Below are 27,445 nucleotides of genomic sequence, written 5' to 3' on the forward strand. Positions count from 1 at the left end.
AGTACATGTGAAACTACATTGACCCTCTCCAAAACTTTTTCCTGAATTACAAGCATCATAGCGAATTCAAATGTTTCGATTGATTTGATAAGTCCAGTCGTCTCTCTATGTTCTTCTGATTTTTTTGACTGTAGAGCAATTTTCCGTCAGTGCCTTTAGGATGTCAGCATGACGCAAATGTAGTGCGTGGAGAACATTGTGTTTCGACGCCCATTGCGTGGGACAAAGTATTTTCAGTGTTGGCTTCAAAAGCTGATTTTCCAACATTTCCCACCTTTTGATGCTTTGGCTGAAGAAAACAAAGTCTCTGGACCACGTCACAGAACTCTGTGATTGCTATGATATGCTAAGCATCATTTAACACCAAATTCAAATTATGTGCAGCACAATGTATGTATACAGCATGTCTAGGATTAGTCTCTGCATCCCAGAATAAAATTCCATTCATAACATTTGTCCCGTCATATCCTTGGTCTCTGCATTTTTTAAGCGGCAGACCCTTACTTTGGATGAGATCAAGCATTTTTTGTTGGAGACCTCTGCAGTTTGATCGGGGATATTCTGGAATCCGAGGAAACTCTCAGTGACATCAGTGCCGAGTGTGTCGTCATTTTCATCTTTTCGAACGGTAACGTATCTGAAAACTTGACTGAGTTGATCAATTTTGCTGATATCCATTATGATTGAATAAAATGCTTTATCTCAGACACAATTTGGTCCTGCACCTTCTGATATAACAATGTAATCACTTCATTCTGAATTGCTGGGCTTAAATAATTTACTTGGCTTTTTTTTCCAGCAACTCTCACAACACTGGGTCATGCTGGGCTAACAACTCAATTACTGACTAAAAGTTCCCATTGTTTGGGTCATTCAAATTTTCATTATGCGCCCTGAATGACAGATTACATGATGCTAATGTCAGAGTGACGTCATGATTCTTGTAAGCACCTGAGTCCAAAACTGAGCCTGTCTCTTGTATTCGCTGTCAAGTTGTGCATCAGTTGTAAGGTCGTTTTCCACATATCACATGTGACGCAGGCTGCTATATGAGCATGTGAAGATTAGTGTTTCTTTATTTTGCCTGAAAGGCCCTGTCAGTCATTGAGCAGAAATGTAGATGAAATCTTCTGTAGTTTTGCACTGAAATGCTCTCTTCGTTGTTGGTTTATTCGTTTTTGGGTTCCACTGAGATATTTTCTTGAACTCATTTTTCCACTCATACACTCATAAGCTTCCCTCTCAAAGCAATTTAGGAAATTCTCGATTTTGATTGGATAAAAACAATGACAGAAAAGGAAATTGTGATCGGCAAACACGGGTAGACAGCAATTAGTACCAAAATAAGTCCTATTTAGTCACGTCATTATAAAGCTTTAGTTATTTATTTTCCGTCATACTGCAAAACTAGAGGTGTTTCACACGTTCATGGAAAGAGAGAACGAATAAGTACAGAAAGGCCTTAAAAATTGCTAGATCTGCTTATTTTTCGACTCTCTTTGAAGAAAACAAACACAACCCTAGGTATTTATTTGATTCAGTGGCTAAATTAGGAAGAAATAAAGCTTCAACTTCTGATGTTTCCAAGCAGCACAGCAGTAATGACTTTATGAACATCTTCACTTACAAGATTGATAATATCAGGGACAAAATTATAACTATGCAACCGTCTACTACAGTATCGCATCAGGCAGTGCATTGTAGTCTCCCTGAGGAAAAATTCCATTCATTCGTTGCTATAGGAGAGGAAGAATTTTGCAAACTCGTTAATTCATCTAAATCGACAACATGTATGTTAGACCCTATACCGACTAAGCTACTGAAAGAGATGCTCCCAGAGGTCATAGATCCTCTTCTTAATATCATTAATTCGTCTTTGTCTCTAGGATATGTACCAAAAAACTTTAAGCTGGCTATGATTAAACCGCTTGTTAAAAAAACGCAACTTGATCCTACAGAATTAGTCAATTACAGGCCGATCTCGAATCTACCTTTTCTGTCAAAGATATTAGAAAAAGCAGTATCCTCACAACTGTGTTCCTTTTTAGAAAGAAATGATATCTGGAGGATTTCCAGTCAGGATTTAGACCGTACCATAGTACAGAGACAGCTCTCATTAGAGTCACAAATGATTTGCTCTTTTCATCCGATCGTGGTTGTGTCTCTCTATTAGTGTTACTCGATCTTAGTGCTGCATTTTACACTATTGACCACAACATTCTTTTAAATAGACTCGAACACTATGTTGGCATTATGGTGGAACACTATGGTGGAATTGCATTGGCATGATTTAAATCATACTTATCTGACCGTTATCAGTTTGTAGCAGTAAATGAAGAGATGTCTCATCGATCACAAGTTCAGTATGGCGTACCACAAGGCTCAGTACTAGGACCGTTGCTGTTCACTCTGTACATGCTACCCTTAGGAGATATCATTAGGAAACATGGAATTAGCTTTCACTGTTATGCCGATGATACTCAGCTGTATATTTCTTCACGCCCAGACGAAACTTACCAATTCACAAAATTAACGGAATGCATAGCTGATATAAAAAATTGGATGACTAGTAATTTCCTACTTCTAAATTCTGAAAAAACAGAGATTCTAATTATTGGACAAAAAACTTCCTCCCGTAATAACCTAGAATACTGTCTAACACTTGATGGCTGATCTGTTAAGTCTTCGTCGTCGGTTAGGAACCTGGGTGTGCTCTTTGATACTAATCTTTCATTTGAAAGTCATGTGTCTAGTATCTGTAAAACCAAATTTTTCCATCTTAAAAATATATCTAAATTATGTCATATGCTCTTATTGACAAATGCGGAACAATTAGTTCATGCGTTCATGACCTCAAGGCTAGATTATTGTAATGCTCTACTGGGTGGTTGCCCTGCACGCTTAATAAACAAACTACAGCTGGTTCAAAACGCAGCCGCTCGAGTTCTTACCAGAACCAGGAAGTATGACCATATTAGCCCGGTTCTGTCAACACTGCACTGGCTCCCTATTAAACATCGCATCAATTTTAATATATTGCTGATGACTTACAAAGCACTAAATGGTTTAGCTCCGCAGTGCTTGAGCGAGCTTTTAACGCATTATAGTCCTTCACGTCTATTGCGATCTCAAAATTCCGGCCAGTTGATAATACCAAGAATATCAAAATCGACTGCTGGCGGTAGATCCTTCTCCTATTTAGCACCAAAACTTTGGAACAGTCTTCCTACCATTGTCCGGGAAGCAGACACACTCTGTCACTTCAAAGCTAGATTAAAGACACATCTCTTTGACCTAGCATTCACATAATACATTATCAATTTCTCTTATTCAAATCAGTTAAATGATTGTTAGGCTGCATAAACTAGATCAGCCGGAACCAAGAACACTTCCTATAATACCCGATGTACTCGTTACATCATAAGAAGAATGGCATCTACGCTAATGTTCGTCTTTCTGATTATTCTGAGGTTTACTGTAGTCAGCCGGATCCAGGCCCATACCCAGATCAGATGGTGGACCTGTGCCTAGACACGAGCACAACGCATGATGTAGTCAGCCGGATCCGGTGATGAAGTGACCGATATAAAGGAATGTATGGGTTATGCACATTACCTCGAATTTCAAAATATAGGAAAAAGGGCAATCTCTAGGTTTGCTACACTGCTGAGTTCTCTGAGTATTAGCTCCTTCAGCGGAAAATATTAACAAAATGATAAACAGCCCCAGTTAATTGCACCAAAAAGTGTACCTGGAATGGTGAGGCCATGCAGTAAATTGGCATTATTCTATTAATGCTTCAGAGGTCGTCACTCCTGGGTTCCTAAAGCGTCAGCTATGTTCCCTACATTCAAGGAAGACATTTTGCTCAGGCAAACAATATTTTCCAAAAAATATAAAATCTACTTTAAATTTTTTATCAAATTATTTATATGTGGTTTTACCTCAGAGAATGTTTGATCAGGGTTACATAAAAGCTTTACATACAAGGTTACATAAAACAACCAATGCCAATAAATGTGAATTTCTATATTGCTAAGAGAAAAATTATTATATAATATGCATTTCACCCTTGCTAAAGCCGTTATTATTTGTGTGTGGAGAAGCAGGCAGTCTTGTAGAAACTCTAGGTATGTATGTGTGTTTGAGCTGCTAGCTTTTATCGGATCACTTCAAAATAGCACCTACTGCCTCATCTGTGGTAACCATAGAGATAGTGTCTCTGTGTGTGCGCTGCGGGGTTAGATTACCATTCCTGTATCTGAGTCATCGCATCATGAGCTCTGCTGTGCAGTTTCTTGAAAATAGAATGAATGACTATGATTACAATGAAAACACACCCTATAATAGAGCTAGATTTAACTTGTGTAACTCACTGAAGACACAAACTTACCAACAGGTCTCAAAATAAAACTATATTCAGAAAAGCACTACTCTTGCTATTTCTGCTGCATGTTTTGCTGTGAAAACGACGTGAATTTTCTGTATGCATGTAATATAAAGATGATTTTCTACAATAGCTAGAATGCATGGCTGATGTGTACAGGGCGGCTCTGTGGCCCGACGAGCCTCTCTAGTACACAGAATCCTGTAGATGAGTAGAGGAGTGGAGGAGTGGAGGACAGTGGAGGAGTGGAGGACAGTGGAGGAGTGGAGGAGAGTGGAGGAGTGGAGGACAGTGGAGGAGAGTGGAGGAGTGGAGGAGAGTGGAGGAGTGGAGGAGTGGAGGACAGTGGAGGAGTGGAGGAGTGGAGGAGTGGAGGACAGTGGAGGAGTGGAGGACAGTGGAGGAGTGGAGGAGTGGAGGACAGTGGAGGAGTGGAGGAGTGGAGGACAGTGGAGGAGTGGAGGACAGTGGAGGACAGTGGAGAAGAGTGGAGGACAGTGGAGGAGTGGAGGAGTGGAGGACAGTGGAGTACAGTGGAGGAGTGGAGGAGTGGAGGACAGTGGAGGAGTGGAGGAGTGGAGGACAGTGGAGGAGTGGAGGAGTGGAGGACAGTGGAGGAGTGGAGGAGAGTGGAGGAGTGGAGGACAGTGGAGGACAGTGGAGGAGTGGAGGAGTGGAGGACAGTGGAGGACAGTGGAGGAGTGGAGGAGTGGAGGACAGTGGAGGAGTGGAGGACAGTGGAGGAGAGTGGAGGAGTGGAGGAGTGGAAGACAGTGGAGGAGTGGAGGACAGTGGAGGAGTGGAGGACAAGTGGAGGACAGTGGAGGAGTGGAAGACAGTGGAAGAGAGGAGGAGTGGAGGACAGTGGAGGAGTGGAGGAGTGGAGGACAGTGGAGGAGTGGAGGACAGTGGAGGAGTGGAGGACAGTGGAGGAGTGGAGGAGTGGAGGACAGTGGAGGAGTGGAGGAGAGTGGAGGAGTGGAGGAGTGGAAGACAGTGGAGGAGTGGAGGACAGTGGAGGAGTGGAGGACAAGTGGAGGAGTGGAGGAGTGGAAGACAGTGGAGGAGTGGAGGACAGTGGAGGACAGTGGAGGAGTGGAGGAGTGGAGGACAGTGGAGGAGTGGAGGAGAGTGGAGGAGTGGAGGAGTGGAGGAGTGGAGGACAGTGGAGGAGAGTGGAGGAGAGTGGAGGACAGTGGAGGAGTGGAGGAGTGGAGGACAGTGGAGGACAGTGGAGGAGTGGAGGAGTGGAGGAGTGGAGGAGTGGAGGGGAGTGGAGGAGTGGAGGAGTGGAGGACAGTGGAGGAGTGGAGGAGAGTGGAGGAGTGGAGGAGTGGAGGAGTGGAAGACAGTGGAGGAGTGGAGGACAGTGGAGGAGTGGAGGACAAGTGGAGGACAGTGGAGGAGTGGAAGACAGTGGAAGAGAGGAGGAGTGGAGGACAGTGGAGGAGTGGAGGAGTGGAGGACAAGTGGAGGAGTAGAGGAGTGGAGGACAGTGGAGGACAGTGGAGGAGTGGAGGACAGTGGAGGAGTGGAGGACAGTGGAGGACAGTGGAGGAGTGGAGGACAGTGGAGGAGTGGAGGAGTGGAGGACAGTGGAGGAGTGGAGGAGAGTGGAGGAGTGGAGGAGTGGAGGAGTGGAAGACAGTGGAGGAGTGGAGGACAGTGGAGGAGTGGAGGACAAGTGGAGGACAGTGGAGGAGTGGAAGACAGTGGAAGAGAGGAGGAGTGGAGGACAGTGGAGGAGTGGAGGACAGTGGAGGACAGTGGAGGAGTGGAAGACAGTGGAAGAGTGGAGGAGTGGAGGAGTGGAGGACAGTGGAGGAGTGGAGGACAGTGGAGGAGTGGAGGACAGTGGAGGACAGTGGAGGAGTGGAGGACAGTGGAGGAGTGGAGGACAGTGGAGGAGTGGAGGACAGTAGAGGAGTGGAGGAGTGGAGGACAGTGGAGGAGTGGAGGACAGTGGAGGAGTGGAGGGCAGTGGAGGAGTGGAGGAATGGAGGAGTGGAGGACAGTGGAGGAGTGGAAGACAGTGGAGGAGTGGAAGACAGTGGAGGAGTGGAGGACAGTGGAGGAGTGGAGGAGTAGAGGAGTGGAGGAGTGGAGGAGTGGAGGACAGTAGAGGAGTGGAGGACAGTGGAGGAGAGTGGAGGAGTGGAGGACAATGGAGGAGTGGAAGACAGTGGAGGAGTGGAGGAGTGGAGGACAGTGGAGGAGTGGAGGACAAGTGGAGGACAGTGGAGGAGTGGAGGAGTGGAAGACAGTGGAGGAGTGGAGGACAGTGGAGGAGTGGAGGACAGTGGAGGAGTGGAGGAGTGGAGGACAGTGGAGGAGTAGATGAGTGGATGAGTGGAGGAGTGGAGGACAGTGGAGGAGTAGATGAGTGGATGAGTGGAGGAGTGGAGGACAGTGGAGGAGTGGAGGAGTGGAGGACAGTGGAGGAGTAAAGGAGTAGAGGAGTGGAGGACAGTGGAGGAGTAGAGTAGATGAGTGGAGGAGTAGAGGAGTGGAGGACAGTGGAGGAGTAGATGAGTAGAGGAGTGGAGGACAGTGGAGGAGTAGAGGAGTAGATGAGTGGAGGAGTAGAGGATTGGAGGACAGTGGAGGAGTAGAGGAGTGGAGGACAGTGGAGGAGTAGAGGAGTAGAGGACAGTGGAGGAGTAGAGGAGTAGAGAAGTGGAGGACAGTGGAGGAGTAGAGGAGTAGATGAGTGGAGGAGTAGAGTAGTGGAGGACAGAGGAGTGGAGGACAGTGGAAGAGAGTGGAGGAGTGGAGGACAGTGGAGCAGTGGAGGAGTGGAAGACAGTGGAGGACAGTGGAGGAGTGGAGGACAAGTGGAGGAGTGGAGGAGTGGAAGACAGTGGAGGAGTGGAGGACAGTGGAGGAGTGGAGGAGTGGAAGACAGTGAGTGGAGGACAGTGGAGGAGTGGAGGACAGTGGAGGAGTGGAAGACAGTGGAGGAGTGGAGGACAGTGGAGGAGTGGAGGACAAGTGGAGGAGTGGAGGAGTGGAGGACAGTAGAGAAGTGGAGGAGTGGAAGAGTGGAGGACAGTGGAGAAGTGGAGGACAGTGGAGGAGTGGAGGACAGTGGAGGAGAGTGGAGGAGTGGAGGACAGTGGAGGAGTGGAAGACTGTGGAGGAGTGGAGGACAGTGGAGGAGTGGAGGACAGTGGAGGAGTGGAGGACAGTGGAAGAGTGGAGGAGTGGAAGACAGTGGAGGAGTGGAGGACAGTGGAGGAGTGGAGGACAAGTGGAGGAGTGGAGGACAGTGGAGGAGTGGAGGACAGTGGAGGAGTGGGGGAGTGGAGGACAGTGGAGGAGTAGATGAGTAGATGAGTGGAAGACAGTGGAGGAGTGGATGAGTGGAGGACAGTGGAGGAGTAGAGGACAGTGGAGGAGTGGAGGACAGTGGAGGAGAGTGGAGGAGTGGAGGACTGTGGAGGAGTGGAGGACAGTGGAGGAGTGGAGGACAGTGGAGGAGTGGAGGACAGTGGAAGAGTGGAGGAGTGGAAGACAGTGGAGGAGTGGAGGAGTGGAGGACAGTGGAGGAGTGGAGGAGTGGAAGACAGTGGAGGAGTGGAGGACAGTGGAGGAGTGGAGGACAAGTGGAGGAGTGGAGGACAGTAGAGGAGTGGAGGAGTGGAAGAGTGGAGGACAGTGGAGAAGTGGAGGACAGTGGAGGAGTGGAGGACAGTGGAGGAGTGGAGGACAGTGGAGGAGTGGAGGAGTGGAGGACAGTGGAGGAGTGGAAGACTGTGGAGGAGTGGAGGACAGTGGAGGACAGTGGAGGAGTGGAGGACAGTGGAGGAGTGGAGGACAGTGGAAGAGTGGAGGAGTGGAAGACAGTGGAGGAGTGGAGGAGTGGAGGAGTGGAAGACAAGTGGAGGAGTGGAGGACAGTGGAGGAGTGGAGGAGTGGAAGAGTGGAGGACAGTGGAGAAGTGGAGGACAGTGGAGGAGTGGAGGACAGTGGAGGAGAGTGGAGGAGTGGAGGACAGTGGAGGAGTGGAAGACTGTGGAGGAGTGGAGGACAGTGGAGGACAGTGGAGGAGTGGAGGACAGTGGAGGAGTGGAGGACAGTGGAAGAGTGGAGGAGTGGAAGACAGTGGAGGAGTGGAGGACAGTGGAGGAGTGGAGGACAAGTGGAGGAGTGGAGGACAGTGGAGGAGTGGAGGACAGTGGAGGAGTGGGGGAGTGGAGGACAGTGGAGGAGTAGATGAGTAGATGAGTGGAAGACAGTGGAGGAGTGGATGAGTGGAGGACAGTGGAGGACAGTGGAGGAGTAGAGGAGTGGAGGAGAGTGGAGGAGTAGAGGAGTGGAGGAGTGGAGGACAGTGGAGGACAGTGGAGGAGTGGAGGACAGTGGAGGAGTGGAGGAGTAGAGGAGTGGAGGACAGTGGAGGAGTAGATGAGTAGAGGAGTGGAGGACAGTGGAGAAGTAGAGGAGTAGATGAGTGGAGGAGTAGAGGAGTAGAGGAGTGGAGGACAGTGGAGGAGTAGAGGAGTAGAGGACAGTGGAGGAGTAGAGGAGTAGAGAAGTGGAGGACAGTGGAGTAGAGGAGTAGATGAGTGGAGGAGTGGAGAACAGTGGAGGAGCAGAGGAGTGGAGGACAGTGGAGGACAGTGGAGGAGTGGAAGACAGTGGAGGAGTGGAGGACAGTGGAGGACAGTGGAGGAGTGGAGGACAGTGGAAGAGTGGAGGAGTGGAAGACAGTGGAGGAGTGGAGGACAGTGGAGGAGTGGAGGACAAGTGGAGGAGTGGAGGACAGTGGAGGAGTGGAGGACAGTGGAGGAGTGGGGGAGTGGAGGACAGTGGAGGAGTAGATGAGTAGATGAGTGGAAGACAGTGGAGGAGTGGATGAGTGGAGGACAGTGGAGGAGTAGAGGAGTGGAGGAGAGTGGAGGAGTAGAGGAGTGGAGGAGTGGAGGAGTGGAGGACAGTGGAGGACAGTGGAGGAGTGGAGGACAGTGGAGGAGTGGAGGACAGTGGAGGAGTGGAGGACAGTGGAGGAGTAGATGAGTAGAGGAGTGGAGGACAGTGGAGAAGTAGAGGAGTAGATGAGTGGAGGAGTGGAGGAGTAGAGGAGTAGAGGAGTGGAGGACAGTGGAGGAGTAGAGGAGTAGAGGACAGTGGAGGAGTAGAGAAGTGGAGGACAGTGGAGGAGTAGAGGAGTAGATGAGTGGAGGAGTGGAGAACAGTGGAGGAGCAGAGGAGTGGAGGACAGTGGAGGAGTGGAGGAGTGGAGGAGTATTGGCTGATCGCTGATCGCTGATCGATTGCTCCTGTCTGCCTCGCTGCCTGCTGTGAGTGTGTTTGCTTCGGTGCTGTAAGCTCCGTCTTAGCCTTGTATTTCCTTGTTTTGAACCATCATTTACTACAATTTCTAGTTGTTTATACTACTACTAAATACAGCTTACCCAACATCTCAGATTAACCTGACATCGCTAGCTTCCGTTACTACTAGCACAACACGCTAGTAATTCGCTAGCCTGTTAACGCGCCACCCGTGCGCTCAGCTATTTTTATTTATTTATTTTTCTCTCGCGTGCCCGCGCCTTTGAGTTCATAAAAAGCTCAGGTGAGTAAGAATCACTCAACAAACACGGTGAGTAATGTCTTGTCCTCTTATTGTCACCTGCACTTCATGTCACATGTTTAGCATAGCCTTCTCTGTTGGCAATATAGGATTTATATGTGATAAATGCAAGGAGACAGTTAGGCTGACGGAGAAGATTTCAGAACTAGAGACACGCATCCAAACTTTAATTGAGGATAGTAAGAGTGCTAGAGCTTTAGATACTGCTTTGGATGCGCCTAGCATAGTGAACTCTTTACATGATTCGGTTCCAGCTGAATTAGTGCCTGAGCAGCCAGGCAAATGGGTGACAGTGAGGGATCGCTCTAGTCGCGGATCAAAAAACCACTCTTCCGTTCCGATTACCATAACAAATCGGTTTGCCCTGCTCAGTGAAACACCCACTGAGAGTTCTGTTGATTGTGTCCTAGTTATTGGGGATTCTATTACACGGAACGTGAAAATAGAGACACCAGCCACCATAGTCACATGTTTGCCGGGAGCCAGAGCGCCTGACATCAAAGCAAATTTAAAAGTGCTGGCTAATGCTAATCGTAAATTCTCTAAGATCATTATCCACGTCGGCACAAATGATGTTCGACTCCGCCAGTCGGAGATCACCAAAATTAATATTAAAGAGGTGTGTGAACTCGCAAGTACGATGTCAAGCACTGTAATTTGCTCTGGCCCCCTTCCTGTTCGCAGGAGTGATGAGATAGTTAGTAGATTGTGTTCACTGAATCGCTGGCTGTCTAAGTGGTGTCCGCTTAATAATATAGAATTTATAGACAATTGGAAAAGTTTTTGGGGCAGACCTGACCTGTTGAAAAGAGATGGTATTTATCCCTCCTGGGATGGTGCAGCTCTTCTCTCTAGTAATATGGCTCATAGTCTTAGAGCTCAAACATGACAATCTGGGGCTCAGGTCAGGAAGCAGACAGACTGGCTAAACCGACCGTCTGCTAGCGGCCTCGCGTCACCCAGGTCAGATAAATCCCATCACATAGAGCCTCTTTCACCTAGATATCATCATATAGAGACTGTGTCTGTTCCCCGAATTTGGAAATCCAAAAAACGTTTAAACCCATCTAAGGTAAAAAATTTAATTGATGTTCAACAAATAAAAAACAGCTATAATACAGACGAGAAAATGCTAAAGCTTGGGTTGCTGAATATTCGATCGCTTACTTCAAAAGCACTCATTGTTAATGATATTATTTCAGATAATAACCTAGATGTGCTGTGTTTGACAGAAACCTGGCTAAAACCAAACGATTACATTACTTTAAATGAGTCCACCCCGCAAGATTACTGTTATAAACATGAGCCTCGTCTGAAACGCAAAGGGGGAGGAGTTGCTGTAATCTATAATAATATTTTCAAAACCACTAAGAAATCAAGTTTTAAATATAATTATTTTGAAGTGTTAGTACTTAATGTAAAAATATATAGTATAAATGATAAATCACGTTTGAGATTTGTGCTGGCTACTGTATACAGGCCACCAGGGCACCATAAAGATTTTATCAAAGAATTTGCGGACTTTCTATCAGAATTAATATTGACAACAGATAAAGTACTAATTGTTGGTGATTTTAATATCCACATCGATAATGAAAAAGATGCATTGGGTTTGGCATTTAAAGACATTGTAAACTCTATTGGAGTTAGACAACACGTGTCAGGACCTACTCATTGTCGTAATCATACTCTAGATCTAATATTATCACATGGAATAGATGTTGATGCCGTTGAAATTCTGCAGCAGAGCGATGACATCTCAGATCATTATCTAGTCTCGTGTAAACTTCATTTAGCCAAGGCTGCAAAGCCGACTCCGTGTTACAAATATGTTAGACCTATCACTTCTGCCACTATAGATTGCTTTATTAATAATCTTCCTGATCAGTTTCATCATTTTAGCATCCCGGATAGCTTAGAAAAACTCGATATTGCAACAGAAACTTTTAACTCTCTCTTTTCCAGCACTTTAGACACAGTTGCTCCGTTGCGCTTAAAGAAGATTAAAGAAAATAGTCCAACGCCGTGGTACAGCGAGCACACTCGGGCCCTTAAGAGAGCAGCCAGAGAGATGGAGCGCAACTGGAAGAAAACAAAACTAGAGGTATTTCGCATTTCATGGAAAGACAGTTCGATTGCATACAGAGAGGCTTTAAAAGCTGCTAGATCTGCTTATTTTACAACCCTATTAGAAGAAAATAAACATAATCCTAGGTATTTATTTGAAACGGTGGCTAAACTAACGAAAAAGAAAGCTTCAAGCACCGAAGTTTCCAATCAGCACAGCAGTAATGACTTTATGAACTTCTTCACTTATAAGATTGATAATATCAGGGAGAAAATTATAACTATGCAACCGTCTACTACAGTATCGCATCAGGCAGTGCATTGTAGTCTCCCTGAGGAAAAATTTGATTCATTCGTTGCTATAGGAGAGGAACAATTTACTAAACTCATTAAATCATCTAAATCTACAACATGTATGTTAGACCCTATACCGACTAAGCTACTGAAATAAATACTTCCAGAGGTCACAGATCCTCTTCTTAATATCATTAATTCATCTTTGTCTCTAGGATACGTACCAAAAACCTTTAAGCTGGCTATGATTAAACCGCTTGTTAAAAAAACGCAACTTCATCCTACAGAATTAGTCAATTACAGGCCGATCTCGAATCTACCTTTTCTGTCAAAGATATTAGAAAAAGCAGTGTCTTCACAACTGTATTCCTTTCTTGAAAGAAATGATATCTGCGAGGATTTCCAGTCCGGATTTAGACCGTACCATAGTACCGAGACAGCTCTCATTAGAGTCACAAATGATTTGCTCTTATCATCCGATCGTGGTTGTGTCACTCTATTAGTGTTACTCGATCTTAGTGCTGCATTTGACACTATCGACCACAACATTCTTTTAAATAGACTCGAAAATTATGTTGGCATTAGTGGAATTGCACTAGCATGGTTTAAATCATACTTATCTGACCGTTATCAGTTTGTAGCAGTAAATGAAGAGATGTCTCATCGATCACAAGTTCAGTATGGCGTACCACAAGGCTCAGTACTAGGACCGTTGCTGTTCACTCTGTACATGCTACCCTTACACACACACACACACACACACACACACACACTCTCTCTGTACATGCTACCATTAGGAGATATCATTAGGAAACATGGCATTAGCTTTCACTGTTATGCCGACGATACTCAGCTGTGTATTTCTTCAAAACCAGACGAAACTTACCAATTCACAAAATTAACGGAATGCATAGATGATATAAAAAATTGGATGAGTCGTAATTTCCTATTTCTAAATTCTGAAAAAACAGATTCTAATTATTGGACAAAAAACTTCCTCACGTAATAACCTAGAATACTGTCTAACACTCGATGGCTGCTCTGTTAAGTCTTCGTCGTCGGTTAGGAACCTGGGTGTGCTCTTTGATACTAATCTTTCATTTGAAAGTCACGTGTCCAGTATCTGTAAAACCGCATTTTTCCATCTTAAAAATATATCTAAATTATGTCATATGCTCTCATTGACAAATGCGGAACAATTAGTTCATGCGTTCATGACCTCAAGGCTAGATTATTGTAATGCTCTACTGGTTGGTTGTCCTGCACGCTTAATAAACAAACTACAGCTGGTCCAAAACGCAGCAGCTCGAGTTCTTACCAGAACCAGGAAGTATGACCATATTAGCCCGGTTCTGTCAACACTGCACTGGCTCCCTATTAAACATTGCATCAATTTTAAAATATTGCTGATGACTTACAAAGCACTAAATGGTTTAGCTCCGCAGTACTTGAGCGAGCTCTTAACGCATTATAGTCCTTCATGTCTATTGCGATCTCAAAATTCCGGCCAGTTGATAATACCTAGAATATCAAAATCGACTGCTGGCGGTAGATCCTTCTCCTATTTAGCACCAAAACTTTGGAACAGTCTTCCTAGCATTGTCCGGGAAGCAGACACACTCTGTCAGTTCAAAGCTAGATTAAAGACACATCTCTTTGACCTAGCATTCACATAATACATTATAGACTTCTATAATTCAGTGTTAGGCTGCATAGATTAGGTCAGCCGGAACCGGGAACACTTCCCATAAATCCTGATGTACTCGTTACATCATAAGAAGAATGGCATCTACGCTAATTTTAGTGTCTTTTGTTTATCCCGAGGTTTTCCCGCAGCCTGCCGGATCCAGGCCGTATCCAGATCTGATGAAGGACCTTCGCCTGGACCCGATGACAACGCAGTGCTGAAGTGCCAACTAGTCTCTCCCTATGGAGGATCCCTTTACCACTCTACAGATAAAGCGTCGTCGGGAAACTCAATTCGCGTATCTACCCCGAATTGATGAAATAAAATAAAATTCTGTATAAAAACTTTAAGGAAACACCAGTACTTTGTTTAGGCTTGGTTTGTAGGGAATTCCAAACCTGCGCACATTCAAACGCACTTAACTATAGAACCAATTCTTAATGCGCATGTGAACGCCATCAGCATTTCTCACAGGTTCGCGTTTAAAGTCTGTGTAGAGAGAATGGTGTCGTCTTAGCGGCCCCTAATTTAATAACAAATGATCGTTGCGACGGAGGCGAATCAATCAAAACTAACTTTAGCTGGAAAATAACTTTATTAAAGAACCGCTATAAAGCCAAAACAATCTCTGCTACCTTAAATTATACGTTTATCTCTGTAAAGCTGCTTTGAAACAATCTACATTGTTAAAAGCGCTATATAAATGAAGATGACTTGACTTGGCTTGAGTAGAGGAGTGGAGGACAGTGGAGGAGTAGAGGAGTAGATGAGTGGAGGAGTAGATGAGTAGAGGAGTGGAGGACAGTGGAGGAGTAGATGAGTAGATGAGTAGAGGAGTGAATGACAGTGGAGGAGTAGATGAGTGGAGGAGTGGAGGACAGTGGAGGAGTAGATGAGTAGAGGAGTGGAGGACAGTGGAGGAGTAGAGGAGTGGAGGACAGTGGAGGAGTAGATGAGTGGAGGACAGTGGAGGAGTAGATGAGTAGAGGAGTGGAGGAGTAGAGGAGTAGATGAGTGGAGGAGTAGAGGAGTGGAGGACAGTGGAGGAGTAGAGGAGTGGAGGAGTAGAGGAGTAGAGGAGTGGAGGAGTAGAGGAGTAGATGAGTAGAGGAGTGGAGGACAGTGGAGGAGTGGAGGACAGTGGAGGAGTGGAGGAGTGGAGGACAGTGGAGGAGTAGATGAGTGGAGGACAGTGGAGGAGTGGAGGAGTAGATGAGTGGAGGACAGTGGAGGAGTAGATGAGTGGAGGACAGTGGAGGAGTAGAGGAGTGGAGGACAGTGGAGGAGTAGAGGAGTGGAGGATGGTGGAGGAGTAGAGGAGTGGAGGACAGTGGAGGAGTGGAGGAGTAGATGAGTGGAGGACAGTGGAGGAGTAGATGAGTAGAGGAGTGGAGGAGTAGAGGAGTGGAGGACAGTGGAGGACAGTGGAGGAGTAGATGAGTAGATGAGTGGAGGAGTGGAGGAGTGGAGGACAGTGGAGGACAGTGGAGGAGTAGAGGAGTGGAGGACAGTGGAGGAGTAGAGGAGTGGAGGACAGTGGAGGACAGTGGAGGAGTAGAGGAGTAGAGGAATGGAGGACAGTGGAGGAGTGGAGGAGTGGAGGACAGTGGAGGAGTAGAGGAGTAGAGGAATGGAGGACAGTGGAGGAGTGGAGGAGTAGAGGAGTGGAGGACAGTGGAGGAGTAGAGGAGTGGAGGAGTGGAGGAGTAGATGAGTGGAGGAAAGTGGAGGAGTAGAGGAGTAGATGAGTGGAGGACAGTGGAGGAGTAGATGAGTAGAGGAATGGAGGACAGTGGAGGAGTAGATGAGTGGAGGACAGTGGAGGAGTAGAGGAGTAGAGGAATGGAGGACAGTGGAGGAGTGGAGGAGTAGAGGAGTGGAGGACAGTGGAGGAGTAGATGAGTGGAGGAGTGGAGGAGTAGATGAGTGGAGGAAAGTGGAGGAGTAGAGGAGTAGATGAGTGGAGGACAGTGGAGGAGTAGATGAGTAGATGAGTGGAGGAGTAGATGAGTAGATGAGTGGAGGACAGTGGAGGAGTGGAGGACAGTGGAGGAGTAGATGAGTAGATGAGTGGAGGACAGTGGAGGAGTGGAGGACAGTGGAGGAGTAGATGAGTAGATGAGTGGAGGAGTGGAGGAGTAGATGAGTGGAGGACAGTGGGGGAGTAGTGTAACAAACATCTGTCAGTTAATTAGTTTTTTAAACTGCAATTACACTCCTCACCACTAGAGGTATTAGTGAGACCTCTATGCCTAGATAAAGAGACAGGTGAGCAGTAGAAGAAATTAGCATGGCTGACCTCCTTGGTCACCTGTCAAACAAAGTCCTGGTTGAGAAACGCTCTGTTTCATGCTCAACTGTAAGTAAAATGTATATGTTCATGTTGATGTTTTATTTACTGATGAAAGATTATCTTTGTACTTATTGAATATAGTGAATGGATTGCACATAATTAACAGGAGGCATTTTGTGTCTTGTAGAAGGACTTTTCTGTTTGTACTGAACGAATATTTGTGCCAACTTTGTGGTCCTGGCTGAGATTTTGCTACACTGAGTCCAGCAACAAGATTTCTGGTTGGATGTAGTTACCTTGGACAGTTGGATTACTGCTATGGACTTACTTTGGTGAGAAATCTGTATGTTTGATGACGGTCAGCAACCGTCGTTCGTTTACCATCCAAACCTCCACACCATTTGACTTCCTAAAGAGAATTAAGACTTGTATCTGACTCTCATAAATCACCTTAACCGTTTACACCAGTGAACGTTATAAAGACTGATTCATATATTGCTGGAAACTTCAACTCTTATACCGCACTATTTATATCTCTTTGTGTACTGGGTGTTTTGGCAATACTATTTGAATGTAGTTTCTTTGTTTTGAATATATTTTGGTGTCTGTATATAAAATCACATATTTCATTGCTGTTTTTGTTTGCTCTTTGGTTTAAACATATGTTGATGCTTATGACCCTCCCTATTAACAGACTATTAATTAGCATTTACCCAAAGTAGTAACTGTTGGTTATAGTAGATGAGTAGATGAGTGGAGGACAGTGGATGAGTAGATGAGTGGAGGAGTGGAGGACAGTGGAGGAGTAGATGAGTGGAGGAGTGGAGGACAGTGGAGGAGTAGATGAGTGGAGGACAGTGGAGGACAGTGGAGGAGTAGAGGAGTAGATGAGTAGATGAGTGGAGGACAGTGGATGAGTAGATGAGTGGAGGAGTGGAGGACAGTGGAGGAGTAGATGAGTGGAGGAGTGGAGGAGTAGATGAGTGGAGGAGTGGAGGACAGTGGAGGACAGTGGAGGAGTGGAGGACAGTGGAGGAGTAGATGAGTGGAGGAGTAGATGAGTGGAGGAGTGGAGGACAGTGGAGGAGTAGATGAGTGGAGGACAGTGGAGGAGTAGATGAGTGGAGGAGTAGATGAGTGGAGGAGTGGAGGAGTGGAGGACAGTGGAGGAGTAGATGAGTGGAGGACAGTGGAGGAGTGGAGGACAGTGGAGGAGTAGATGAGTGGAGGAGTGGAGGACAGTGGAGGAGTGGAGGAGTGGAGGACAGTGGATGAGTAGATGAGTGGAGGAGTGGAGGACAGTGGAGGACAGTGGAGGAGTAGATGAGTAGAGGAGTGGAGGACAGTGGAGGAGTAGATGAGTAGAGGAGTGGAGGAGTGGAGGAGTGGAGGAGTAGATGAGTGGAGGACAGTGGAGGAGTAGATGAGTAGAGGAGTGGAGGACAGTGGAGGAGTGGAGGAGTGGAGGACAGTGGAGGAGTAGATGAGTGGAGGACAGTGGATGAGTAGATGAGTAGAGGAGTGGAGGAGTAGATGAGTGGAGGACAGTGGATGAGTAGATGAGTGGAGGAGTGGAGGACAGTGGAGGAGTAGAGGAGTGGAGGAGTGGAGGAGTAGATGAGTGGAGGACAGTGGAGGAGTAGATGAGTAGATGAGTAGAGGAGTGGAGGAGTGGAGGAGTGGAGGAGTGGAGGACAGTGGAGGAGTGGAGGAGTGGAGGACAGTGGAGGAGTGGATGAGTGGATGAGTGGAGGAGTAGATGAGTGGAGGAGTGGAGGACAGTGGAGGAGTAGATGAGTAGAGGAGTGGAGGAGTAGATGAGTGGATGAGTGGAGGAGTAGATGAGTGGAGGAGTAGAGGACAGTGGAGGAGTGGAGGAGTAGATGAGTGGAGGAGTGGAGGACAGTGGAGGAGTAGATGAGTGGAGGAGTGGAGGACAGTGGAGGAGTAGATGAGTGGAGGAGTGGAGGACAGTGGAGGAGTAGATGAGTGGAGGAGTGGAGGACAGTGGAGGAGTAGATGAGTGGAGGAGTAGAGGACAGTGGAGGAGTAGATGAGTAGATGAGTAGATGAGTGGAGGACAGTAGAGGAGTGGAGGACAGTGGAGGAGTGGAGGAGTAGAGGAGTGGAGGAGTGGAGGACAGTGGAGGAGTAGATGAGTAGAGGAGTGGAGGAGTAGATGAGTGGATGAGTGGAGGAGTAGATGAGTGGAGGAGTAGAGGACAGTGGAGGAGTGGAGGAGTAGATGAGTGGAGGACAGTGGAGGAGTAGATGAGTAGATGAGTAGATGAGTGGAGGACAGTAGAGGAGTGGAGGACAGTGGAGGAGTGGAGGAGTAGAGGAGTGGAGGAGTGGAGGACAGTGGAGTTCAATCCATGCTCACAAATCCACTTCTGTTTCTCGCTCACACCCCGGCCTCACTCACCAGGCACTCTGTGAACCTTCACTACATTGGGTCAACATTCATTTTACATTCCAGTCTATGGTGCATCTCAGAGACTCCTCTGCAGATTATTGAACTAGTTGTCGTTGTCACGGAATGGACATGCAGACTATAGAAAGATATATTGGTGTTTATTCTCATTATGGGCTGTGTATAAGAATGATAGTCTGACATAAGCGCTTTAATCCTTGACTTGTACATATTCCTCACTCATTTATGCTGTGGTTCACACTGGACACAGCAGACAACGCGTTTATACAATACATTTAATTCAGAAAGCATCACAAAAATGACACACTGCTTGAAACAAGGTCTGTTAGCCCTTACAGAACGAAAATAGATTTCCCATATATGAATGATCAATATATTAAATGGTTTAACAGTATATTTTAAAATATACATAATAATATATTGGGTTAATATATTACAAAATATTAAATAATACATAAGGAATTGCCGCTTTTCATTTATTGAAAAATATGTGACAATATATTTACTAATATATCATAATGTATGTAATTTTAGATTCATTAATACACTTCATAATATATAGATGTGTATGTCATCCGATATGGCACTGCATGTGTAATATATTGCAGATATATTTACTTATGCATCATAAACACACATAGAGAAATATAAATGTAATATATTTCTTATATCTTTTAATTATTTACATTATAAACATTTCAGATCTTCAAGCTAGTTAACAAAAGCACAAGCACACCTGTATGTACTACATAATTTAACCAAGAGACTATCCCTGTACTGAGGAGAGCACAGTTATTACTTTTAAAATATAGTCATTATAGTCTTATTATTTGGCCAATCGCCAACCGAAGCACAGGCTCGACTCTTCACAATGGTAACCCCAAAAACTTACCAGACATACCAGAAAAACTTTTAAATTCCAAAATAATAGAACATTATACACTAACAGATCTCCCCCTATATTAATATTGAGCAAAACACATAAATAACACTTAATCTCTTCATTTGCTCTCCTTTAACAGTTAGACGCAAAGCATGCTGGGAATTAGAAATCTATAGGAACCCATTCCGTGAATGTGTGTGTATATATATATGTGTGTGAACACACATTCACATTTAAATGGGAACATGTATGTGCAATATATGTACACAATAAAGGATACAACTTTGTGAATATTACATGTAATGCTATTTTTGTTTTCATTTATAATTATTTTATATGTATATTTTATATGTATATGTATATTTTATATGTATATTTTATATTAATATATAGCCATTCATGGCCAATGCATATACTGCAGTTTATTGAAAAATATAAGCACTAGTTTCCCATATATGGAAATGTATTATGTAATATATTGCATTAAATTTTGCAGTATATTGCCGTATATTTTTGTTCCGTAAAGGAGGCTTGATGGAGATTAAACACGCAGTGGACATGAGTGTGTCTCTCAAACTGTGTGATGTAACAGACGACTTGTTTCCCCCTGTGGTTCTGTTCACACAGCAGGGGTTTGCTGAAAATGCAGTTGTCTCTTTTGTAAATAATAACCACACTGTGTGTGAAAGTAACCATATTAAGTAACCATTATACTGTACAAACGGTGTAGTCTATCCCTAGACCCTACCCATCACAGAAACCTCTCTGCGTTTTTACATTACATCGTTTTTTTCAGGACATTTGGTACCTATAGTACAACATTGGGAATACCTTGAGTAAACACACACACACACACACACACACACACATCAGTTTACCTCTTCTATCTGCTCTTGTTTCTTCTGTATGGCTCTGTTTCGTGCTGCACTTCTCTTGCTGGCCTTCTGGGACACCTGTAGAGGTCACCATTAAAGACATCATCAATCTTTACATCCAAAAGCATAGATTGTAGTATTATATATGTTACAGTTTGTAGCAACGATCAAAAAATATTTTTATACCAATGCTTTTACACAATTGTAATACATTTTAATATCATATGTTTAAATACTCATGACAGAAGCTATAATTCTGCACACACAGGAACAGTAAGTGATCGTATCACAAATGTTCACGTTAATATACTCTTTCAGTGGAATGAGGGTAAACAAATGTGTCTTGCTGTCCATGACCGAGGGCTGAAGCATGAGACTCAAGCTCTAATATTTCCCTGAAAATTAAACTTTGATGTTGGCTGTTGTCACAGGCTGGTCGCAGCAGAGATGATGCTGGATCTTAATGCAGAAGTCTTTATTAAAAACAAAATCAGACTAACAGAAATATTCAGGCTTCTCAGAAATACCAAAAACAAGAACAGAACCAGTAAATAGCGACTATGACAGACAACTAGACAGGACTAAACACAGGGCTTAAATACTCTGAAAATGAAAAGGAAGAAACTAACTAGACACACCTGAACTAAGGACTCTAATCAAATCTGTCAGCAAGGATAGCAACAGGCGGGGCGGACGAAGACTGAACCAATTAACAGATTAAAAGATTAACTTTGAACTTTTTAATTAAGGAAACACAGGCATGAACAGAACAGAAAAAGAGATAAAAAAACAAACTCTAAACATGAACATATAAACTCAAAACGTGACAGCTATAGATAGATAGCATGATTTAGCATATTGCTACCATATTGCTAGTGTGTTTTAGCATGGTACTAACATTTCTTGAATTGTTAGCATGTTAATATATGTTCAACATCACTCCAACCCTGATCAAATACACTTGAACCAGCTGATTAAGATCTTCAGGAACACTTGATAAGTACAGACTGGTGTGTTGGAGCAGGGTTGGAACTGAACTCTGCAGGAAGATCTCCAGCAACAGCATTGGGAACCCCTGTTTAAGCATAGTGTTACCTAGTGGTGGGCAGATCGAGGCTTCGTGGAACACTGAAACAGCCGAGGCAAATGTGACGTATTGTATCGAGGCTTCGAAACAATCAGACACTCGTCTCCACGGTGACCCCTAGTGCTAATGCTCATCAAAACCGATTATGTTTATCAGTGGTTGTATATCAGGCAGGGACACGTTTGTGTGCGTTTTGTAATTTTACCGGAACGAATAGAGTCTCCACAACGGATTGAAGCGCGCGTCCGAGTGAAGACTGTGCGCGAGCCACAAGAGAACACAGTATCAGTGCCACTGATCGCAGCGGCAACGAGCACTTTGATCACTTGATTTAAAAAACAACACATTTCAGTGCTAGATTGCCTCTTATTTAACAAACGAACTAAAAGAATGCTCTGCTAGTTAACTGGAGATGTTTTATTTATTTGTGTTGGTACATTCGTGCCGTGAGATGTTTCAGAAGTGGTGGGGACAATATCGACCCTGGCAAAAAGTGGTGGGGACATGTCCCACCCGTCCCACCCGCAAATTACGCCTATGGGGCCAAACATGTATAAAAACACCTTTTACAAATCTATTACATTTTTTTTTATCAAAAGTAAAATCTTTAAAATGCAATTATCTAATCTTTTTAGAAAGAAATGATATCTGCGAGGATTTCCAGTCAGGATTTAGACCGTACCATAGTACTGAGACAGCTCTCGTTAGAGTCACAAATGATTTGCTCCTATCATCCGATCGTGGTTGTGTCTCTCTATTAGTGTTACTCGATCTTAGTGCTGCATTTGACACTATTAACCACAACATTATTTTAAATAGACTCGAAAATGATGTTGGCATTAGTGGAATTGCATTAGCATGGTTTAAATCATACTTATTCTCGATCCACCAGGCACTGTTGTTGTGTGAGTGAGCAGCCGTAGCGCGTTAAGGGTTTTCTGTGAGAACGGTGTGTGTTAGCGGGCCCTGAGTTAATAACTAATGATCTTTGCAACGGAAGTGAATCAATCAAAACTAACTTTATCGGGACAATAACTTTATTCTAGATCTGCTGTAAAGCCTAAACAATCTCTGTTATTATAATCCCCTATTATCACTGTAAAGCTGCTGTGAAACAGTCCATATTGTTAAAGCGCTGTATAAATGAAGGAGACTTGAATTGACTTAATCATCTAATAATATTGTCAAGTGTATATTTATTTTATCAATTGTCAGGGTTTGTTTTCTTTGTTCTATGAATGGCTCAGCTAAACAGGCTGAGACTATTAACTACCATTATTCATTGTAATTATACTAATGTCTAATTAAACAGTCTACAAATGTATAAAACTGATCAGATATCAGGTAAAACCCACACACACTTGCTCATTGGTTCTCAGTGCCTCCTCATGATCATGGGTTGGCAAAGATCATCGCCCCCAGCGGTGAACCATTGAAATTTCGAAGTGTTTCGAAACAGTTATGACCTAATGAAGCCTCGTTTACTGAAATCACGTTACTCTGGCAGTTTCACACACTCTCCGAACCATTGATTCAGAACAAAAGATTCGTAAAGGTTTCGAAGCTTCATGAAGCAGTTTTGAAATTGCCATCACTAGTCTTGATAACACATTGCTAGCATGTTTTAGCTCATTGATAGCATTTTTCTAACCATTCCTAGTATGTTTCAGTGCTTTGTTTACATGTTGATAGTTTGGCGATTAGAGTTTGAAAAGTCGTGGCCCATTTCACCATTCCGTCAATGTAAGTCTAGAAGATTTTCTTTTTAGTTTTAATTGTCTGGTTGAGGAAAGTCATAAGTCTACAAATGATATTACAATTTCTACAATTTAACTGATATAAATACTAGTGCAGAACATTGCATAGAAACTGTGTCTATTCCTCGTTTAGTGAGATCAAATAATAAATCTACAGCAGGATCTAGGAAAAATCTAATTGTTATTAAAACAGAAAATGTTACTATTAGTAAACAAAAACAATTTCTAAAGCTAGGTCTTCTAAACATTAGATCACTCACACCTAAGGCAGTTATTGTAAATGAAATAGTCACAGATAATAGCTTCGATGTACTTTGCCTTACTGAAACCTGGCTTAAACCAAATGATTATTTCGGTCTAAATGAGTCTACTCCATCAGGATACTCCTATAAGCATGAGCCCCGTCTGATTGGTCGTGGCGGCGGTGTTGCAACAATCTATAGAGATATTCTCAATGTTACTCAGAAAACGGGTTATAAGTTTATTTCGTTTGAAGTACTTGTACTAAATGTTACGCTCTTAGATGTTAGAAAAACATCCCTATTATCTCTAGCCTTGGCTACCGTATATAGACCGCCTGGGCCTTACGCTAGGGTGACCAGATGAGATTGGCTGAAATTCGGGACGGGGGGGGGGGGGGGTGTTGTTTGGGGAGGTTTTGGGGTAGTCCTACTATGATATTAGACTACATAGCCTATAATAAAATGAATTTTCAAACCTGAACCAAACATATTTTTATTCAAAGATCAATTATAAATTATTATTATGACGAAATTGTCGGTCATTAAATAAGAAAACTAAATAATTGTGTAGATGATTTGCTTTGTGTAACCCAACATCAGACATTAGGCCGAAGTTTTTTTTTGCACACAGTGCCGCGACCAATCAATCACTCCTTTACTGGCTGCCTGCACATTCACTGTACTCGCGGCTGCGACAACTCGCGACAACTCGCGCTCGCTTATCAATGCATTTTAATTCGCGCCTACGGTATCTTTGTACAACTTCAAAAAAAGAAAAAAAAAAGATGCTGCAGCCAATGAGCAGTCGGCGGGGGCTGGCTGCAGGACGACTCAACCTCCATGGACAGTTTTTAATGTTTTATCAGACAATAACTACTCAAGAATTTGCTTTAGTATAATTTTCGGGACAATTAGGGCCAGATTCGGGATTCGGGACAACAGCTTAGATTTCGGGACTGTCCCGAATTTTTCGGGACGTTTGGTCACCCTACCTTACGCTGATTTCCTAAAAGAGTTTGCAGATTTTCTCTCAGACCTATTAGTCAATGTCGATAAAGCATTAATTGTTGGAGATTTTAACATACACGTAGATAATCCAAATGATGCGTTAGGGGCTGCGTTTACAGATTTATTAAACTCCTTTGGGGTCAAGCAAAACGTTACCGGACCAACTCATAGTTTTAATCATACACTCGATTTAATTATATCACATGGAACCGATTCAACCGTTATAGATATCATTCCACAAAGTGATGATGTCACTGACCATTACATGGTAACTTGCATATTAGGTACTCCTGTAATATGTCATGCTGCGCCGCGTTATCGATCAGGCAGAACAATCCTTCCATCCACCATAGATAATTTTTCAAATAGCTTATTTGATCTGTCTCAGCTGCTCAGTGAACCCAAACAAATAGATGAACTAGAGGAATTAACTAGCACTATGAGCACCATTCTCTCTGGAAAACTGGATATTGTTGCACCCATTAGATTAAAAAAGGTCAGAGAGAAAAGTAAAGCACCCTGGTACAACAATACTACGCATGTTCTAAAGAGAGAAACCCGTAGTTTGGAGCGTAGATGGAAGCAAACTAATTTGGAGGTCTTTAGAATCGTGTGGAAAGACAGTATGTCACGTTATAAAAAGGCCCTAAAAGCGGCCAGGGCTGAGCACCTCCGCAAACTAATAGAAAACAACCAAAACAATCCTAGGTTTTTATTTAACACCGTGGCTAGACTAACAAATAAACAGATGTCACCTGAACAAAATATTCCGTTACAGTTTAGTAGCAATGATTTCATGAAGTTCTTCACTGAGAAAATAGAAAACATCAGAACCACAATTGTAAACGTTCAGTCCTCAATCGCGCCTTATAATTCAGCCTCAACTATCACCCCGCAAGAACAATTACAGTGCTTTACAACTATAGAACAAAAAGAGTTAAATAAACTTATCACTTCATCTAAAACAACAACATGTTTATTAGATCCTATACCCACTAAACTACTGAAAGAAGTGTTACCTGTAGTGGAAGAGCCTCTCCTCAATATTATTAACACATCTTTATCTTTAGGTCATGTTCCAAGAACATTTAAATTGGCAGTTATAAAACCACTCATTAAGAAACCACAATTAGATCATAATAACCTAGCAAATTATAGACCCATTTCAAATCTTCCTTTTATGTCTAAAATACTAGAAAAAGTTGTGTCTGCCCAACTGGGCTCTTTCTTGCAAGAAAATGACATCTATGAAAAGTTTCAGTCTGGATTCAGACCGCATCATAGCACTGAAACTGCGCTCGTTAAAATCACAAATGATTTACTATTAGCTTCTGACCAAGGCTGTATCTCAATACTAGTTTTACTTGATCTTAGTGCTGCGTTCGATACTATAGATCACACAATACTCTTAGATCGACTACAAAATTATACTGGTGTTCAAGGACAAGCATTAAGCTGGTTCAGATCATACTTATCTGACCGCTACCATTTTGTCTATTTAAATGGAGAAAAATCGATCATAATTCCAGTAAACTATGGAGTGCCGCAGGGATCTGTGTTAGGCCCTCTTTTATTCTCAATATATATGCTGCCACTTGGAAATATTATAAGGAAACATGGAATTAGTTTCCATTGTTATGCTGATGACACTCAAATCTATATTTCATCACGGCCAGATGAAAACGCTAAATTATACAAATTGACAGAGTGTGTTAAAGATATAAAAGATTGGATGACGCGCAATTTTCTTTTATTAAATCCAGACAATACAGAGGTACTAATCATCGGTTCAAAAAACCGCCCACAAAACCTCTCACACTACAACTTTAACATCGTAGGATGTCCTGTTACTTTATCCTCTACAGTTTACTGATTACTGTAATGCTTTATTAGCCGGTTGTCCTCCATCCTCAATAAACAAGCTACAGTTAGTCCAAAATGCTGCCGCTAGAGTTCTTACTAGATCAAGAAAATATGATCATATAACACCCATTTTATCATCACTACATTGGTTACCTATAAAGTCCCGTATTAATTACAAGGTATTGCTACTGACTTATAAAGCCCTAAACGGCTTAGCTCCAGTCTATTTAACGGATCTTCTATCGCCCTATAATCCATCGCGCTCTTTAAGATCACTTAATTCGAGGCTTTTGGTCATACCTAGGATATCTAGGACCACCAAAGGAGGGAGAGCATTTTCACATTTAGCTCCAAAACTCTGGAATAGTCTTCCAGATACTGTTCGTTGCTCAGACTCGCTCTCCCAGTTTAAAACTAGATTAAAGACGCATCTCTTCAGCCAGGCATTCATATAATACTTTTAATCTTACAGTTAAATCCGACCTCTAGTTCATAAATGCCAGAGGAGAACTGGCCCCCGATTGAGCCTGGGTTCTCCCAAGGTTTTTTTTTTCTCCATCAGGTCACCTGATGGAGTTTTTTCGGTTCCTTGCCACTGTTGCCTTTGGCTTGCTCAGTTGGGGATATTTAATTTAATTAATCAATCAATCAACAATACTATTGATCAGCATTACCAAACGTGGACGTTTTCCACTAGAAACAAACATTGATGTATTATTTTAATTTAATACTGTGAAGCAGCTTTGATACAATCTGTATTGTGATAAGCGCTATATAAATAAACTTGACTTGACTTGACTTGATAAGTCAGATGAGTTTGAAAAGATATAGCGCACTAAGTCATAGCAGTCTGAAGGTTTGCCCTTCCCTCGCCATAACTTCCCTCGGTCTCATTGACTCAGATGTAAATCTGATAATAATTAGAGTTGTGTGGGATGGGAGTAAGTTAGGCATGGTCTGCTGTGACATCAC

The 27,445-nt window shown here is 43.6% G+C and overlaps 1 protein-coding gene across 1 annotated transcript in view; it reads right to left on the minus strand.

The window, feature by feature from the left end:
* Nucleotides 1-27,445, minus strand: part of LOC307173327 (uncharacterized protein) — a 74,704-nt gene that overhangs the window by 9,916 nt on the left and 37,343 nt on the right. The window contains exon 5 of the mRNA XM_079896350.1: nt 20,520-20,594. Coding sequence (XP_079752476.1) covers nt 20,520-20,594 — 75 coding nt within the window. The remainder of the gene's footprint in view (nt 1-20,519; nt 20,595-27,445) is intronic.

This window comes from Squalius cephalus (genome assembly GCF_949319135.1).
Source record: "Squalius cephalus genome assembly, chromosome: 16".
In the NCBI taxonomy this organism is placed as follows: Eukaryota; Metazoa; Chordata; class Actinopteri; order Cypriniformes; family Leuciscidae; genus Squalius; species Squalius cephalus.